Genomic DNA, 19,757 nt, shown 5'->3' on the forward strand with positions numbered 1-19,757 from the left:
AACTGGTTAAACTTGTAAATGTATCATTTTACAAGTAGTTATTTACATTTTCCAGTAGAGATCACTGTACTGTAATGATACAGGAAGTGAAATGCAGGAGATGGATCAAATCTACGATTGTGTAAAAGAATTTAGCCTATTGTTTCCCAGTTATTCAACCTTTTAGTCCTGCATAAATATGCCAGAATCAATATTACTTTATTGACGGTTTGGAATTTAGCTTTTTGAGCTCAAACATATTACAGTTTGTTAAAAAAAGAAATATCATTAATTACATGGATGTATATTTATTGCTTTAAAATGCACCTGTTTTGCTTTTGATGGAATCAGAATCCAGTTTATTGCCAAGTAGGTTTTGATAATATAAGGAATTTCACATATAAGATGTAATTGATAACATTTAGGTGAGCTAGTTCCAGGTCTTTAAGGCCTACTGGGACACTTGGAACTGAGCCATCCTGAACGAAATTAATTTCACCAGTGCTTTTCTTGCTATGACTAGTCAAAACGCCTGCTGCAAAAAGAAAGTATAACAGATGAATAGACTTTGTAATACAGAATCACGAGAAGGGAATTTCACAATTTGGGAAACTCTCGCAAGATGGTTAAGTTTAGGCCTTGACCTCGAATGGTTAAGGTTCGGATAGGTTGTCGGGCAGCGAGTCTCACGAGAGTTTTAGCAGGTTTTTTGCAATTTGCTGGTTACCTTTGAGCCTTTGATCAAATGAAGCACCTGTTGGTAACAAACAGATCACAGTCAAGAGCGGCATTTGGGTTTGACATTGTTTTTTGTCCTCACTTATAAGAATTTGGATTGTGGACCATTAGACTTGACAACCAGGCTTCCTCGTGAGAGGTTAGGTATAAACGCTAAACCTGTGTGTTCTAATACCTATACTACCATACTATTTAGTATGCCAGGAAACAGATTTAGAATGTCCCAATGCATAGCGTGTCAAATGCAGTATGCCAAAAATACCAGGAAGAGGGTCAAAGTTCAAGGTGCAATGTTATAACGAACTAGTATGTCCCAATTGTATGCATACTGCATGCATCAGTGCGTACTTTGTAAGGGCAGCTGCAGTACGTACTGAAAGTAAAAAGAAAAAGTATGCGATTTGGAGGAGGTCCAACTAGGCCCTGAGGAGCCAGAAGCTGGTAATGCATTAGAGGGGCAGTAAGAGAAAGGAGGTGTACAGGCAGGAGTGAGGATTACACTGAACAGGGAAACCAGAGATAGATCTCAGCCTCCGTGAATAGATAAGAGATGAACGTGGGAGAAATTGTAAGGAATTAATTTCCAAAAGGAATTATGGTTATTTACAGATGGTTCTAAAGACCCTAAAACAGGTAGCGGTGGTAATCCTTGAGTTTAATGACGAGTGTGGGAAGAGACTTACCGATGATACATCTGTTTTTGCCTTGCAATAGATAGAGAGGGTCAGGCCAGAGATAGTGTGGTAATTGAATCAGATTGTCCAGCATTAATGAGTTTAAGAATAAATGGAATAAAGAAAGTCAAGCAGGATATCCTTTTAAAAATAAGCCATCAGTTGTGGTTACAGGGTCAGGAGGTTGGAATAGGGAGAAGGGGAGAGGGTTATAACTAGATTGAGGAATGGTCATACTGGTCTAAACCGTTCTCTCTATGTGACTGGAAAGCATAATATTGGAAAGTGTGAATGAACTAAGAGAGATTGGACAACAAAATATCAGTGAAATCTCCAGATTAGAGACTAATTTAAGAGGTATTATTATGATCTCTTATGATGATGATGATGATGGCGATGATTATTATTTATTTATTTATTTTTTTGTCTTATTATTTATTTATTTATTTTTCTGTCTTATTATTTATTTATTTTTTTGTCTTATTTTTTTATTTATTTATTTATTTCTATGTCTTGTGTCGGTCCACCCTCCAGATCAGTAGGTGGCGGTAATGCAACATGGATGTATTGTAATGCACCCGAAAGCTGTTTGCCAACCGCCAATAAAATCAAAAGAAGAAGAAGAAGAAGAAGTAGAAGAAGTAGAAGAAGTGAGCAACAACCGTTTGACGTAGCGCTCCTATACATTCCTGCGTGATTCGTATAGTTCAGTGGTTCTCAAACTTTTCACCAAGTACCACCATATGACCGATGTTAAAATACAGTAGTGTAGCTCTACCATATTCAGCAATGCACAGTTCACGCAGGAGGCAAATTTATTCCTAATAAGAATATTACTTATTGTTGCCTTTTGTCAAAGAGGAGCACGAGAACTGAAACTCTTCCACACAACTCTCACACTACTGGAGGAGCAGCCTCTCACACTGGGCTGCACCAGATGAGGAACATCTGCCATGTGTGATAACACTGTTCAATATTGCGATGACGATATGACTTGTGATAAATAATCAAATATTGAAGTGTGCATATTCGCTATACATATATATATATATATATATATATATATATATACTGTATTTAAAATATAACTGGGCTAAATGTTGTTTCTAGAGCAGCAACAGTAATGTTTACAACAGCAAAGTCACCATATAAACTCCTGAATATCTCACTGGAAACAATCTAACATGTTAATAAAATAAATCATATTCCTGACATGAAAATACTGAGTGAAGTTTATAAAGACTGAAGAACACAGACATCAGTCAGTATCAGTCCTTCCTCCTGTCCTCCTGTCCTCTGTCCTCCTGTCCTCCTGTCCACCTGTCTTCTTGTCCTCTGCCCTCCTGTCCTCTGTTCTCTGTCCTATTGTCCTCTGTCCCCCTGTCCTCTGTCCCCCTGTCCTCTGCCCTCCTGTCCTCTGCCCTCCTGTCCTCTGCCCTCCTGTCCTCTGCCCTCTATCTTCCTGTCCTCTGCCCTCCTGTCCTCTGCCCTCTATCTTCCTGTCCTCTGTCCTCTGTCCTCTGCTGCAGTAACATTAGGGCTGATATAGTGAAGAGGGTCTGTTTGGTTTCAGTCAGCTGATGAGTTACTAATAAGATATGTGACAAACTAACCTAAACAGTGAGACTACACAGCCTACTGTCAGCTTTAGTTTCAGCTGGTGTAGCTGAGGGTTTATGATACTTTATGAAGGTAATAAATTAATAACACAGAGGCTCAGTCTGCAGCACATCACCGCTTCACACCTTCCGTTCCTTCACAATAAACTGGATCACTGCTGACCAGGGAACTAAAGTCAGTCACAACTCAACTAAATAACTTACACGTGTTTACAGTTCGCTGTTAGTCGCCAAGCTAGCTGTGCCTGTCTAAAGCGGCGGTGGATGAGAGACAGCAGACAGAGCAGATTGAAACGTTGCTTTCCTCCATGTTTAACAGTTTCATTGTGTTTATGCTTGTTGAACAGGTGTAATGATAACGTGTCTTGGCTTTGCACTTGCAAAGCTTTATTGAACTTACAGTAACGAGTAGTTGTAGCTGTTTCCACCGCTGTGTGTTGATGTGTGTTGTGTTATATGTGTTTACATTAAGTGGAGAGCTCCGACAGCGCAGCAGAGGAGAAGAAGCTTTAGCCCAGCGGCCAGTTTAATACTTAGTTACGTTAACCATCCCTAAATTTAATGATTTTTATTATTCATCATGATCCGGATCGGCACCAAAATCTAATGGATTGTTCATTGTGCTACACTACACCCCTCCAAAAAAATGCATTCAAATCCATCACAAACTTTTGGAGTAATCCTGCTAACAGACAAACAAACCAACGCTGGTGAACACATAACCTCCCTGGCCCAAGACCTTTGGCCTTGGCGGAGGTAATAACGAAATGTTATTCATCAATTCAATCTCATTTCATCATAAACATGTAGGCCTGGCCTACATGAAAGAGCAGTGTATATGTTGACTTTATCTAAAGTTATATTGGTCATACTATAGAATGATTTATTGTATAGTGAATAATAAAGACGATAATAGGAACTTAAACATAAACAATAACATGCCTCTTAAACTATATAAAAAAATAAAAACTCACATACCACACACAAGACATTTACATTCTGCAGGTATTGCACGACTCATATCATTATTGCACAGTGAATATTTACAAGACGTTCAGGTTTCTGCTGTGTTTAGTGCTACTGTTTAGACAGTAGAGTCACTAAATGTTTATGTCAACGAGGTCCAAAATGTGCCAATATGTCTTTTTTTTCTTTACAGCGGAGGAGATTACCTACATCACATACAGTCCGGTGAGTCCCGATTGGCCTCTGTGTTTCCTGTGTTTCCTGTGTCCCTCTGTGTTCCTCTGTGTCCCTCTGTGTTCCTCTGTGTTCCTCTGTATCCCTCTGTGTTCCTCTGTGTCCCTCTGTGTTCCTCTGTGTTCCTCTGTGTCCCTCTGTGTTCCTCTGTGTTCCTCTGTGTCCCTCTGTGTTCCTCTGTGTTCCTCTGTGTTCCTCTGTATCCCTCTGTGTTCCTCTGTGTTCCTCTGTGTTCCTCTGTGTCCCTCTGTGTTCCTCTGTGTTCCTCTGTGTTCCTCTGTGTCCCTCTGTGTTCCTCTGTGTTCCTCTGTGTTCCTCTGTGTCCCTCTGTGTTCCTCTGTGTTCCTCTGTGTCCCTCTGTGTTCCTCTGTGTTCCTCTGTGTCCCTCTGTGTTCCTCTGTGTTCCTCTGTGTCCCTCTGTGTCCCTCTGTGTTCCTCTGTGTTCCTCTGTATCCCTCTGTGTTCCTCTGTGTCCCTCTGTGTTCCTCTGTGTTCCTCTGTATCCCTCTGTGTCCCTCTGTGTCCCTCTGTGTTCCTCTGTGTCCCTCTGTGTTCCTCTGTGTTCCTCTGTATCCCTCTCTGTGCTCTGTGACTGTCAATAATCGGACAAACCATCCTGCTTTCATTTCCACAGGTTAGACAAGAGGCGGACATGTGAGTACAATATTAACACGCATGGAAAAAGCACAAAGCATATAAACTATGTTGATGGAAGATTATGCTGATTAACCTGTGAGCTGGCAAAAATCTGAAGGTTGGCGGTTCGATCCCTGGTCACCTGTCAAATTGTCCTTGAGCAAGACACTTAACCCCAAATTACTTCATTCGGTGTGTGAATGAGTATCTAGATTAGATCCTGATGAGCAGGTTGACACCTTGAAGACTAGAAAAGGGCTTTATAAATGCAAGTCCGTTTACCATCTTTCAATTTATTTAAAAAAAAAATGGATGCCTGTAGTTCGAATATTTCCAAGCTGTCTTCATCACATCTAATCTAAAAGCCAAAGGATGTTGTCTAAATGTTTTGATGAATAAAATCAATCAGGTCCCCAGCTCCTCAGAGACTGAGTGTTTGAACTTTCTGCATGTTGCGATGTTAATGATGCTGAAAGTGAGAGTTACTAACAGAATAGGAGACATGTTTCAAAACATACAATACTGTCAAATACTAAGTAATGAATTCATTTATTTAGGTACAAAACTTAAGCTTAATTCCTTCAATCTAACATTTGAACAGAAACAATATAAAGCACTGTTATATTTACAAGATAGAAGCTTCGAGTAGTTTGGCAAAAGGAAAGTACACTGGCATCTGTAGAAGGAAGATGAGGCAGTGGTAATGTACAGAAGTGATCCCGAGTGATCTGAGTTGTAATTTGAACAGTTAGCTGATACAGAAGTACTAAAAAGGCCTTTATTAGATTTCAAGGCTTTGACATAACGGGTGAACAAGGAAAGTCTTATTTTGGTCAAAAGAGTGTTAGTCCAGTCGTGTTAATGTCACCGGGCAGAATGGAAAGATTAGGCTCTTTTATCGACATCCCAGGTGTCTCGAATGACCTGGGAAAGAAAAACAAGAAGAAGGTCACAAGAGTTTACAACAGTGAGTCAGAGAGCCTACTGTATGTTCTGTAGTGGCCTACCTGAGTACATGTCCCTCAAATCCAAGCGCTGTGATGAAGATGTTGATGAGGACGGTGAAGAAGACAAACACTGTCGCTGCATTGTTCATCTTGTTCAGCCTTTTGTGTTTCCTCTCGTCGTTCAGATCTAACGTCACTGCGGGCACACAATGGCACAACAGCAGAAACTAAATTAGCTTCATTAAAAAGTTGAAGAGAGGAAAAGGGAAAAGGGAAAACCTCAACTCACATCAAATGTTGTATCGAGCAAACAGCTGAGAGGATGCCATGACTGCCTCTCCTCTCCTCTCTCTTTTTTGCCTCTTGTCTTTACTCCTCATAATTTTCTCCTCATTTATTTTTCCTCCTTTTGACCTCCTCAGTTTTCTCCCACCACCACTTCCACCTCTACCCCTTCCTCTTTCTCCTCCTCCTTTCTTTCTCTCTCTCCATCACTCCGTTGTGCCTGCTGTCACATTCACATGAAAGCTGTTGACCTCTCCTCAGCAACAAGTAGTAAACAGAATAAAATAAAGTAGAGAGAAAATCCTGTTGCAGAAAAAAACTAAGTCAATCAATTGGGGGATTTGTTTGATTCACAGTCAAACTGACAGTATTTCTAGTTAAATGCAAACCATAAACCATTGTTAATATTTCATTATAGTTATATATATATCCTTATCCTTAGTCAAGAAACACAAGAGTGCAAAACCAATCAACAAATATGATTTTGTATCTTGCAATGACTTTGATTCATCCCCTGGAGACTTACCCTGACATTAACCTCAACCACCTTTTACACAAGACTCTAAAGCAACGAGGGCAAATGTCCTCGGACATTACCTATACCAAAACACTGCTTGTAGATAAATAGATGTCAAATAAGTATTCATATTACGAGAAAGAATATTCAAATCACAGAAGAGTTTAGTGTTTGATTTGACTACTAAATATACAGTAAGACTGACAAGTTCTTACAACGGCTTGTATTGAATGTGCAAGAAAGATGGAGGAGGAGGAGGAATGATATCAATGGAGTTGCAAAATGTCTGAGTGACTTGCCGATAAAGACGAGCAGCAGCCCCACTACGACCTGCAGCGTGATGGACAGAGACAGCAGGACAACGAGGGGGATGTAGAAACGGTATTGAGGCCCCACATAGAGAACGGTCTTCAGCTGGGACGAGTTGGCCATCAGCAAGGCGACGTCCAGCATGCTCTGAGCCGCACTCTTCTTAGTGGCGTAGTGATTCATGTCCATGCGCTTTTCCACCTTTTTAGGCTTTTCCTGAGAGTGTTGAGAGGATAAGTTAGGTCTGAGAAAAAATCCAGAACAAAGTCACACAGGTGCTATTTTACAGCCACTGTTGCATCTAATCTAATCCAAATGTATTTATAAAGCACATCAGTTGACCAAAATGTCTGTTCAATCAAAATGTAGCAAAACCAAAAAAACAACACAAAAGACGTGTTTAAAAGACAATAATATAGAATGGCAACTCTCATCGTGAGTTAAAAGCCATGGATGGGGGGCTATAGAGGCCGGCTTCCCCTGTGCTTCAGCCTTGATCTAGGGACAACAAGGAGCAGCTGGTCAGCTGACCTGAGTGACCTTGATGGGACATGTTGTTGTAAAAGGTAAAGAGATCATTTAGAGTTAGCCCATTTCATGATTTGTAGGTAAACAATGAAATCTTAAAATCAATCCTAAAATAAAAAGATCCACCTTTGACAGTAAAGGATAAAACAATTAACAGTGTTATTCCTTTGTTCTCTGTCTATGTTGTTACTCTGTACACACAACATCTATTGTGCGTCTGTCCATCCTGGACGGAGGATCCCTCCTCTGTTGCTCTTCCTGAGTTTTCTTCAATGTTTTTCTTTCTTCCCTGTTAAAAGGTTGTTTTTTTGGTTAAGTTTTTCCTTATCCGATGAGAGGGTCGTACTGTAAAGGACAGAGGGTGTCGTGTATTGGGGGCGGCAGTAGCTCAGTACATAGGGACTTGGCTTGGGAACCACATGGACCAAGTACTGAGTGTAAACTGGTAGCTGGAGAGATGCCAGTTTACCTCTTGGGTACTGCCCAGGTGCACCAAACGCACATCGCCCCCTCGCTCTCTCCATAAATGCATTTATATACTGTAGGTCCTGTTTGTGCGTATGTGTGTATTTTGGATTTTTGCATAATATCAGAGTGAAAAAATTGAATTTCCCCTCGGGGATCGTTAAAGTGCCTTTCTTCTTCTTCTTCTTTTATCCTGTACAGATTGTAAAGCCCCCTGAGGCAAATTTGTGATTTGTGATTTTTTACTATTCAAATAAAATTGACTTGACTTGACTTGTCTGTACATGCTTCCAAGTCCATGCGTCACTGTTTCAAACACAGTGGTGTTATGTGTTTTGTTACTATGCTCTCTATGTGCTCAGGTTGTCAGAGGAGTGGCAGAGCAGGTGATTGATTACTCACCTGGCAGAGAGAGAGAGAGAGAGAGAGAGGCAGCAAGACACAACAGGCTGTGGGTGTTCTCTTTCTACAACTCTAGAAACCTGACAATTTGTCACATGAACTGATAGATGCATGTGCAGAGAGAGTGAACTGAAACTGAGGTATTTGGGATTGTGTCAGATACTGAAAGCAGAGGACGGGTAAACTGCTGTTCCGTCTTGTTTATTTAAACCACATCAGGCTGTTTCTCAGGGATGTGCCTGGAACTGGGTGCAACTCTCTCTCTCAACGCACAGCCGACGACTATGGAAAGAAACATTGATTTCACCACTGAAAGATAGATAGATATATTACAGATTATTAATCAACAGTGGTTCCAAACCTGGGGGTCGTGACACTTTTAATCTTTTCTTTTTTGTTTGAGAATTACTGGATAATTCTAGGTGTTTTTTTATTCAAACAAAACAAGGAATAAATCACTCTTTGGTTCAATTGGTCACTAGTCCACACTGTTTTGTTTTAAGGGGTCAGAAGCCAAAAAATCTTTGGGAACCACTGTGGGACCAAATGTGGGGGCCACGGGCCAGTTGATCTGTGATTATCTACACCTTCCACATTATATAAATATATATATTTTAGTCCAATAAGCGTGATAACTCCAGGCCAAAGAAAAGGATGTAAGTGACATCCATCTATTACCAAACACCTCCACCAGCTTTTAGAGGTGTGCATCACATTCACATTTCTACAGGATTCGTCAATTCAGTGCTATGTTCAGTAAGAGGAACACGGGATGATCATCTTCTAAAGTAAACATCTGCGCTTTCAGCAATTTCTGAATCAGCTGTTTTTGGGGTGAAAATAAAATAGAACAGAAGAGAATAGAATAGTAATGGGGGAGGACTAGTCAGTCTGTGTTGCTTACCTTCTTATCAGGTTTCATAGTGTCTTTCTTCTTATTGGGATTCGTGTTCATGAGCTTTTCCACCTCATAAGAGGTGATTCGGCCTCCCTGAGAGTGTTGAGAGGATAAATTAGGTCTGAGAAAAAATCCAGAACAAAGTCACACAGGTGCTATTTTACAGCCACTGTTGCATCTAATCTAATCCAAATGTTTTTATAAAGCACATCAGTTGACCAAAATGTCTGTTCAATCAAAATGTAGCAAAACCCATAAACACAACACAAAAGACGTGTTAAAAAGACAATAATATAGAATGGCAACTCTCATCGTGAGTTAAAAGCCACCCTCACATGAAGAGGACTAGTCAGTCTGTGTTGCTTACCTCCGCATCCAGTTTATCCATAAATAAGTTCTCTGTCTCCGTCTTTAACTCTATGACCATTGTCTCCTCTTCGACAGCGTCGCAGCAGCTGAAGATGTGGGGCATACTGTATGTGTGCTGAGATACTCACTGGAGAGCTCACTGTTGTCCTACAGCCACAGAGAAAGTTGAGGGAGCAGACAGGCCAAACAAGTCAGGCAGGTCCTCCAGTTATAGGGATAGCTTTGAAAAGATCCCTCCCACTATGTGTCACTCTTTTCAGTTTAACTTGTTAATTTAACTACAATGCAACCTTTTCACTTCATTTCTAAATAATATGTTAATGTTTATGCTTGTAGGGCAGGGGTGCCAAACTCATTTTAGTTCATGGGCATATATCCCAATTTGATCTCAAGTGGGCTATAAAAACATCCAAATATTTCCCTTTCTTTCTTTCTTACAAAACAGATGATGAACAGTCTGAGATGTCTCGCTGACCTTATGACAATAATCAGACTGCTGTTTCCTCAAACCTACCAACAATTAATTTTTCTTCTCTGTTCTCAGTTGCCCTTGCGAGTTCTTGTATTTTTTGCCATGAGGAGTCTGATAGTGGCGCTGAATATTATATTCTTTGTGGACTGAAAGGTGCTGTGAACACATCAAGCACACAGGCTTCCCTTTAACCTCTGTGAAGAAATAGGAACAGGTCCATTTCTCTTGGAAAACCCGACACTCAGTGTCCACTTTTCATTTTCCACCGGTGGCTCCTGCATGAGCAGTAGCCTATACTTGACAGTGTTGTGTCACATAGGCTACGTCAGCACGTAGGATCCATAATAGGAATGTTTTTTATATTAATATTATTGAAAAATTGTACGTTATTACTTCTCTGCAATTTTTACACTTTGCAAAGTCATCCAGTGGGTCGGATTGGACCCTTTGACAGGCAGGTTCTGGCCCTCGGGCCATATGTTTGACACCCATGTTTTAAGGTTTCAGTTTCTCCCCAGAATATAAACGTTCAAAATCCGGTCTCCGCGACAAAAACACTCACTCAGTATCATAAAAGGTTGTTTGACATAATATTTCAATAACAGACTAATAAGAATACAGTCCAAAAAATGTACAAACACTTCTTTCATTACTAATGCCATGGCATAAAACAATAGGTTTTAAAAACTGCAGAACTCTTCCTGAATTCTTTGGTCTATGTCATATGTCAAGTTAAAGCACAACTTCATATTGACCAGTGCTCCCTGATTATGGAAAAACAGTCTTTCCTTGCATTTATGGCAGATGTTCTATGGGCAGCTATAGAAACCACACCATAAGGTCAGACATCTTTAAAGTTGTGGTAGATGCTGCTGAAAGATTTCATGAGGAGGTCCAACTAGGCCCTGATGAGCCATATAAGGTTATGAGCCAGAAGCTGGTAATGCATGAGAGGGGCAGTAAGAGAAAGGAGGTGTACAGACAGGAGTGAGGTTTACACCAGAGATAGATCTCAGCCTCCGTGAATAGATAAGAGATGAACGTTGGAGAAATTGTAAGATCTTTAATTCCAGAAGGAATTACTATGGTTATTTACAGATGGTTTTAAAGACCCTAAAACAGGTAGCAGTGGTAATCCTTGAGTTTAATGACGAGTGTGGGAAGAGATTTACCGATGATCTGTTTTTGCCCTGCAATAGATAGAGAGGCACAGGCCAGAGATAGTGTGGTAATTGAATCAGATTGTCCAGCATTAATGAGTTTAAGAATGAATGGAATAAAGAAAGTAAAGCAGGATATCCTTTTTAAAAATAAGCCATCAGTTGTGGGTACAGGGTCAGGAGGATGGGGTAGGGAGAAGGGGAGAGGGTTATAACTAAACTGAGGAATGGTCATACTGGTCTAAACCGTTCTCTTAAGCTTAATATTGGAAAGTGTGAATATTGTGGAGTACTAGAAATGGTGGACCATTTTATTGTGTTGCCAGAAGTGTGATTCAGAGAGAGAAAGTTTTAAAGAATGAACTAAGAGAGATTGGACAACAAAATATCAGTAAAATCTCCAGATCAGAGACTAATTTAAGAGGTATTATTATGATCTCTTATGATGATGATGATGATTTTTTTTTTTCTGTCTTGTGTCGGTCCACCCTCCAGACCAGTAGGTAGCGATAATGCACCATGGATGTATTGTAATGCACCCGAAAGCAATTTGACAACCGCCAATAAAATCAAAAGAAGAAGAAGAAGAAGAAAGCTTACAGGAGAAGAAGAAGAAAAGCGATTTGTTTGGCCGATGGCGGGTGCTTTGAAAGAAAAACAACTTGTTCGACATGTCTATGCTGCCTTGCAGGTAAAAGACACCTACGTGTTCCTTTACAGTATGTCCTACTAAAACGAGAGAGCACAAAGACTCCGGGGAAGAAGCTGTGCCTTGCTGTGTATATTGTTTTGCAGTGAAAGAGTAATGGAGTATATGAAAGTGAATATCCTGTGTGTGTTGTGTCTGTGTTGAGGCTTCGTCTTGTCCCTTGGTGGAGGGTCTGTACCTGCAGGAAGAGGACAACATGCTGCAGCTGCTGTGTGCTCCCTCTCAGCACCGCACAGACATACTGGCCTGGATCTGCAGCAGGTACGAGAAGAAGCTACATAGAACATACTAGATCCATCCTGTTCTCATCTATCAAAGCTAATGTGTATTAAGTGAATCCCTCTGCTCTATCTGGACCTGTCACTTTACAGTATCAACCCAAACTTTGCCAATTCCAAGTCGATGTCAGTGAGATCCGGCGGCCCAGATGTTTTGACTAAAGGTAACAGGTGTTGTCTGTCAAAGGCTCACTGTCCTACACACACAGTACATCAGGGTGATACTCAACTTGCTTTCCCTGGGGGCCACTTTTGTTGCAAAATGACAGGAAGCCAGGGGCCAGTTAATAAACAAACATTAAATGCTTTGGTTCCATTTGAAAGAGTTTCTACAACATTAAATCTCTGCCATCATGCAATTTCTCAGATGTTGGAATGATTCATAAACATAAACCATACATTTTTATGCTTTCTAGACACTCTGGCACCTTATTTACATTAAAAGTACATAAAAAACAATTCCAATTGTGAATCAATTCATTTTAATCATGAATTAGAGAATGTCCAGCGGGCCACCCGGCACCCCATCTGGCCCGCGGGCTGTAAGTTGAATATCACTTCAGTACATGTTTAACAGTCTTGCATGTCTTTTGATAGACACCTAATGGAAGAGAACACGTAGTTTACATATATATGTATATAGTTCTGTTTTTTCCCCTTCAGGCTAAAATAACCTCTTATACTGCTGTGGTCTGTTTTTGTACAAACAGAAATGGCTGTGCTTGGGCAGGAGCTGATGCTGTGCAAAGCAGATGACCTGGACCTGATCAGGGTGAGAGGTTGCATAAAACTAGTGTAGATGTAATTGATTTATATAGATATATGAATTAGGGCTGCACAATATATATATATATATTTTTTTCATCATCGAATTATCAACTTGTGTAATAAACACATCGTGAAAAACTATGATATTGCACTCTGGGATTTTTTTTGTTAAAAGAGAGTATCAGTGGAAAAAAGTGCACTTTATTGTTTTTTTTATTTGTTCAATAAAACAATGTTGGAAATAATTTCCTTTAATACTTTTAATTCAACAATCAATTTGTTGTATTTTAGTAGAAGGCAGAACTAAGGACACTTTAATATCTGCTTATTTATCGCAAGTAATATCGTTATCGCGATATTCAACAACGTTATCGTATATAGCATATTTTCCTCACATCGTGCAGCCCTAATATGCATTGTCACAATTAGGACTGTCCCGGATACCATTTTTTGGGCTTCGAAGAGTAATATTTGAAGCATTGCTTCGCGGCGCAGCGCAGCAGGCTGACATGTATACTGTCTGTCTCCAACGCCCCCGTTTCAGTGCCGCTGCTGCACTACTGTATACACACGCACCTCTACGCACAGCAAACAGCGATATCCATCTGAGATAACTAACAGTAATTAATGTTGAATATGAATAATGTGTGATTATTCCTTATTTCATGAGCTATTTTGGGATTTATACATTATTTTTATATACTTAAATATAAAAAAAACGAAGCATTCAAATAGTAATTTGGTGGTTGATTACCATGGCAAGGGTCAAAGCTTCGAAGCATTCGGGTCAGCCCTAGTCACAATAAACTGAAAAAGTCCTGTTTTGTCTGTATAATGTATCAAACCATTTAACCAGGGTGATGCAAGTCCTCACTGCCAGCTTCAGTTCCTGGAGCAGCTTTTAACTTTAGTACCTGGCTGCAAGAAGTCTGCTGAGCACAGAATGGATCAAGAGATGCTACTGAACGAGCTCTACGCTGCTGAGAATCTGCCTCACTTCACACAAATGCTCAGACCCACAGTCGACCCCTGGCCTGCACACATCAAGTATGTATGCTGTCTTTGCACCGCATGTTGTCATTCTCTGTTTTAAATGTGCTTCCAATAAGAGACTGATTCATAAATGCTTGGTGGATCTTCATATATTGCATTGTTTCCTGTGGTTGGCCTGCAGCATCAGTGTCTTTATAGTTGTGTCCTCTCTGGTCATTCTCACTGCTATCCCGTACCCCACAGGGCTTTACGCAAGGGCACCAAGTCATCTCCTAAGCCGAGTAGAGAGGAGGCTGCTGATGCTGCCACCCTCCTACAGCTGACTCAGTCAACGCTGGAGCAGCTCCAGTCCGAGGTATGGTGTTCATGATGCCTGCAGTATTCTAGAGTCTTCAGTTGAAACAGGGTGTCCATGCTAAATTAATTACCACCTGAATAAATTTGTCACACATTCAAAGATGTTTTTCTAATGTTGTTCAGATCAGTAATGATTTTTTTTTATTTTTAAGATTGCCATTCTAAAGCACAGAGCTAATAGATTTTGCTGGACGTGCCTGAATATCATGGTAGTAATGAGTGCTAACTTGTTTGTTATCTTCTCTTTCTACACTCTGTTCTCCTTTCAGTGTGAATTCCTGAGCCACGAGGCGCAGAGTCCCGGTGTCTTCTCTCCGAGCTCATTGCGTGTGGCGGCGTGTGACCTCCAGATGTTGATGGCTACTTTCAGCCATGTTTTCGAAACCGACTTCAGAGCTTACTGCAGCAGAGATCCTCCCAGCTTCAGCACAGAGACCGACATCTTCCAGAGAACACACCAACTGTTGCTGGCCTTCATCATGGTACGCCCACATATTATAATAATAATAATAATAATAAACTTTATTTATATAGCACCTTTCATACAGGGGGAGTAGTTCAAAGTGCTTTATGACAAAGTGAAGAAACAAGAGAATAAATAAAAACCGACAGATTAAAACATGCAAACACTGCACGATGAAACCAGGAAGGCATAAGAACAATAAACATGTAAAGATAAGTATTTAACAAAGGAGGAGCGACCACTTGTTAAAGGCAATGCTGCGTAAATAAGTTTCCAATTGTGGTTTAAAAATGTTCACAGAGCTTGCATCTCTTACAGCCATGGTGCAGAGTTAAAAAAAAAAAAGGCTGAGCTGCCAATTTTCTTATTTGTGTGGTAGTTTGTATCTAAAAAAAAAAATGGCAGCAGAGGATCTAAGAGACCGCGAAGGATAATAAAATGACAAAGTATTAGCAATGTAGGCTGGTCCCAAACCATTCGGAGCCTTGTAGCTAAAACTGGGCTGATGATGTTCTCTCAGTCTTGTTAGTTAGTTAGTTAGTTCAGTATTTCATAAATGAGAGAAAGCTGCTTTGGTCACCTTCTTTATGTGGGATTTAAAAAATGTAAGTGAGTCCAGGATGACGCCTATGCTCGTGACTTCTGATTTAACCTGTGGGGCAGATACTAGCTCTCTTTGTTAAATGGCAGAGAGTTTGGTCATCACTTTGGTCCAACGAAATCAGCTATGTTGAAAATGTTAGCTGACAAAGTTCTGTCTCAACACAAGCCTGATCTGTAGAAGAAAAAAAAGTCACACTGACACTTTTTCCTCTCGCGTGCATCGTTTCTCAGGAGTTGGAGATGCTAAAGGAAGTAACAGAAGCTTCTGTATCCGTGACTGAGGAAGTAAACCAGCTACAAACGCAGCCTCGCTGCTGGAGCCGAGGAGAGAAGCGCAAGTTACGTAAGTGAACATTCGCTTTCACATGCACGCTCACACGAACAGTTTGTTGCACGTTGTTGAATCTTTTTTTTTTTTTTCAGCGGATCAATTGGAGGAACTCACCAGGCGAATTAGAGACTTTTTCTCCTTGCTTCATTCATGATGGCATCTCTAGACACCAAAAACATCTAACCATCAGGGTGGAAGCAGTCAAAGCACTTAACATGAGGTAGTAATAATGGGAGGGTCTTATCTGTTGTTAAAACTTTAAACGTCAAACAGAATTGTGACTACAAATATATGTTTGATTTCACAAAGGTGACGGCCACCGTTTCACATTTCGGCAGAACTGCGCTCATCGTTCTCTGTGTCATAGAGAACTAATACTGTTTGATGGACTCATCCAAACCCTGTTTATTATTCTACCGTCAGTGTGACTGAGACGTTTTGTGTAATCGTTCACATCATAACACTGGTAACAATGATTTGCTCTACACGTGTCAAACTTAAGGCCCGTGGGCCAAATCCACCCCATCGCAAAGTTTGATCCGGCCCCCATACCAGTTTAGGTTCTCAATAAATTTTGGCCCGCCTAGTTGTGGTCTGCACGGCAACACATGTCCCGTACACCAAACACACAGGCATACCTCCACTGTCAGCAAGCTAGATAACACAGGATGACACGAAAAAGAAAAATTGGGTTTTATGTGCAGCCGATTGCATGCCAGAAGGCTGGGCTGTATGTGACATGTAAACTACGTGATCGAAAAGCTTTTACTTTTATTCTTTTTATCAAATGTCACACGCAACCATCGAGTTGTCATAAGTCAGGCTTGTGAAACAGGCTATATGAGACTAACAAAATTAAAGATTCAGTATTTTTCTTTTACATGATTTGTATTTTGTTTTATTACATGCCCAACACAACCAATGAGTTGTCATATTCGGGCCTGTGAAGCCGGTTGTTGTGAGTTGGCTGTGTGGTAGCTACTAGAAAATGTAATAAGAATGCATTATTTTGCTCGACTTAATGCTAAGCAACTTTTTAGTTGACTTTTTTAGGGCTTTATGTAGACTAAATGGTATGTGGGACATGCTACGATATATTCAAAGACTTTTTATTTTTATGTTTTCTATTGAATAAAAGCATGTCAATAAACTATATACTGTATATATCTGGCCCTTGATGTGACTCATTTTCCAGTGTGGCCCTTAGTGATAATGAGTTTGACACATGAGCAGAAGGCTCATTACAGTAGGTGGGTGTCTGTTTTGTTGATAATAGTAATTTTATAATCAGAATTCAACAGTCCTCTGTTTTTTCACCCTAACTTGTATTGTCCTTTGCGGTATTCAATATAAATGTTCATATTGTATTACTGAATAAATGTAAATGTTTTAAACTTCAATTGGAAACCCAACAGGTTTAATATTGTGCCATTTGTTTTTGTTTTTTTTCATTTTGTGATTATCTTTTAGGGCTGCAGCAATTAGTTGATCGACAGACAATAGTTCAGGTAGTTTACAAAAAAAAAAGCTAAACATTCAGTGGTTTGTGCTTCAACCGGTGAGGATTTGCAGCTTCTCTTCTGTATAATTCAAAATGGAATATCTTATCAAAACAGCGGTTTACAAACTCTCACACAACTCGTGCAGTATAATCCAAGAGAGTTTGTGAACGGATGTATTGATACAGTTTTGCTGCCCCACTTTACTTAAATTCATCAAGACCTTTCTGTTTTTTTACTCTGTTCACCGTAGTAGGCATGAGAGAAAACAGTTTTCTTCAAGGTAACACGGAGAGTAATTGATCTACAAAGGGTCATTTTGTGGGTGAAATATTCCTTTAATTAAATCACATTGGGGTTTTGCAGAAAAGCCAAACCATCTCAGATGGAGACAAACTCAAAGGATGCACGCTGTGAAAAAATGTGATGACGCAATCCAAAGCTGAAACAAAGCGGGCGTCTTGACATCTTGCCCTGCTTCTCTGGTTCAGTATTAATACACAACAGGAAGTAGGTTATGCTTTTATATTTCATGTTACATTCATAACATACACACGTGCACCCTGTTCAACAACCTATGATCCCGTAACTTCAACATCTCTGGTGTCTAATCAGAGTTCAATAAAGTGGCAGGAATCAAGGAGCTGTCCTTCTGTATGGATTGAAATGGGTTCATGTTCTGTAGGACAATGTTTGACGGTGTCCTCTTCGTCTCCACATGGAGCATGATGATGTCCCAGTCCTGGAGGATCACTACAGATCAGAAGCCTTTGCTGGCCAACCATTCCTTTATCTCACTATCAACGTGACCTTTGACCTTCAAGGTCATGGTGACCTCATTGACCTGTGTGGGCAGCTCTTTGCCCATCACCTCCTTCAGATGTTGCTTCACGTCCTTCTCCAGAGCCCAGATGTCCCCCTCCACCTTCCGTATGAGCGTCGTCCTGCGGCTGCCGTGGGTCAGGTCGGTGTACACCGGGATGTTGTGCATGCGGGAGCGGCGGATCATGTAGGGCAGAGGAGGCGGTGAGTCTGCCGGTGGAGTCCATCCAGACGGTGTGGGACCGGCGTGTTGAGGCGGAGCGGGGACCCGGGACGGAGGGATCAGCCGCTCTACGAACCGGTACTCCTCCGTAGACTCTGATATCCCCCTCTTTGTTTCTTCTGGAGCAGCATTACAGACGAACCTGGAGCCGACAGCCGCGGCAGGAGGTCGCAGTGACCGGAGGTGGAGGCTGAGAGCTCCTCGCAGAGCCCTGCAGAGCACCGTGGACTGACGGGTGAAGCAGGCTGACATCTTGTGTAGCAGTAACACTTCTGCTTCTTCTTCTGTTGGATCTCCGGCAGACTGGGAGTCTGCGGCTCATTGCTGCCTCTCACAGGTCGGGGTTATATTGTACACCAGAGGGGCCACGTTGAGGGGAAAAAAATAATCTGAGATTTCGAGAATAAAGTCTTAATATTACAAGAAAAAAGTCATAAATTTAAGAGAAAAAAGTCGTAATATTATAATAAAGTTATGACTTTATTCTTATAATATTATGACTTTTTTCTCGTAAAGTTATGACTTTATTCTCGTAATAATACAACTTCTTTTCTCGTAAAGTTATGACTTTATTCTCGTAATAAGACTACTTTTCTTGAAATAGTATGACTTTATTCTCGTAATCTCAGATTTTTTTCCCCTCAATGTGGCCCTAATACTCCGTTGTAATATTGCAATTTGAAGTAATTAATTAACGTTAGGTGTAATCCTGTCGATGAATTCAAGGACTGCTTTCACAGTGTTTGACTGGTTCTGGGTGGGGTTTGAGCCCCTGAGACTCGTGATCACGACCGACTTGACTTGTCTTTCAGAGGCTGTAGCAGGTTAAGTCTTCGAGCTAGAGTGAACATAAAGATACCAGGTGAAAACCTAAAGGAATCCATTGGCTACAAAGTTGGGCTAAATTTTGGAGAGGGAAAAACTGGCATGGCCACATTCACAGGGGTCCCTTGACCTTGGGTGCAGTTTTTAGAGCCAGGTACCGCCATAGACATATATACTATATGTCTGTCTATATGTATATGGGTACCGCAGTTGCTCTCCACCTCCGACTGCAAGATCCAGCGCATGATGGGAAACACCTAACTTTCGCTTGATCATAGAGCGGATTGGCTCTTAGTAGTGATGGGAATTCCGGCTCTTTTTAGTGAGAAGAGCCGGCTCTCGGCTCCCAAACGGCTCTTCATTTTACCACTTCTGCCAAATGTAGCGCTGTAGTCAGCATCGATGCAGGCTCGCTGTTGGAGGGTTTTATAACCCACTTCCATTCCCCGTGAATTGGTTTGGAATGGCATGTAATATGGCGGACGCAAAAGCATAAACGGAGTGGAAGTGGGTATAGGGAGGGGCTGTAGGGGGTGGTTTGGAATTGGGCCGAAGTGGGTTATGAAACCCTCCAAGAGCAAGCCTGCATCAATGCCGACTTAACCAGCTGCCCTTACTAAATCCTCCTCCTATCACACCTCGTCTCCCACAACTTTTAGTTGGTGGCTGCGACTTTAGTGAAATCCCA

General features: G+C 41.0%; 3 protein-coding genes across 3 annotated transcripts; 1 reads left to right on the top strand and 2 right to left on the bottom strand.

The window, feature by feature from the left end:
• Positions 1–4,886: 4,886 nt before the first annotated feature.
• LOC141772304 (ninjurin-1-like) lies at positions 4,887–9,706 on the bottom strand. The gene is made up of 5 exons (XM_074643140.1): positions 9,565–9,706; positions 9,204–9,290; positions 6,895–7,120; positions 5,854–5,989; positions 4,887–5,770 (listed from the first exon to the last, which is right to left on the bottom strand). The coding sequence occupies exons 1-5, from the start codon at positions 9,667–9,669 to the stop codon at positions 5,680–5,682; spliced, it is 645 nt and encodes a 214-aa protein (XP_074499241.1). The 5' UTR covers positions 9,670–9,706; the 3' UTR covers positions 4,887–5,679.
• Positions 9,707–11,736: 2,030 nt separating this feature from the next.
• On the top strand, positions 11,737–17,100 carry haus7 (HAUS augmin-like complex, subunit 7). Its single transcript, XM_074643150.1, has 9 exons — positions 11,737–11,889; positions 12,053–12,168; positions 12,279–12,349; positions 12,896–12,957; positions 13,810–14,000; positions 14,190–14,301; positions 14,573–14,785; positions 15,601–15,712; positions 15,793–17,100. The coding sequence occupies exons 1-9, from the start codon at positions 11,833–11,835 to the stop codon at positions 15,852–15,854; spliced, it is 996 nt and encodes a 331-aa protein (XP_074499251.1). The 5' UTR covers positions 11,737–11,832; the 3' UTR covers positions 15,855–17,100.
• A 416-nt stretch (positions 17,101–17,516) lies between these two features.
• On the bottom strand, positions 17,517–18,569 carry mrpl49 (mitochondrial ribosomal protein L49). Its single transcript, XM_074643162.1, has one exon. The coding sequence runs from the start codon at positions 18,494–18,496 to the stop codon at positions 17,960–17,962; it is 537 nt and encodes a 178-aa protein (XP_074499263.1). The 5' UTR covers positions 18,497–18,569; the 3' UTR covers positions 17,517–17,959.
• Between the last annotated feature and the right edge of the window lie 1,188 nt (positions 18,570–19,757).

This window comes from Sebastes fasciatus, chromosome 8, assembly GCF_043250625.1.
Source record: "Sebastes fasciatus isolate fSebFas1 chromosome 8, fSebFas1.pri, whole genome shotgun sequence".
NCBI classification, from domain to species: Eukaryota; Metazoa; Chordata; class Actinopteri; order Perciformes; family Sebastidae; genus Sebastes; species Sebastes fasciatus.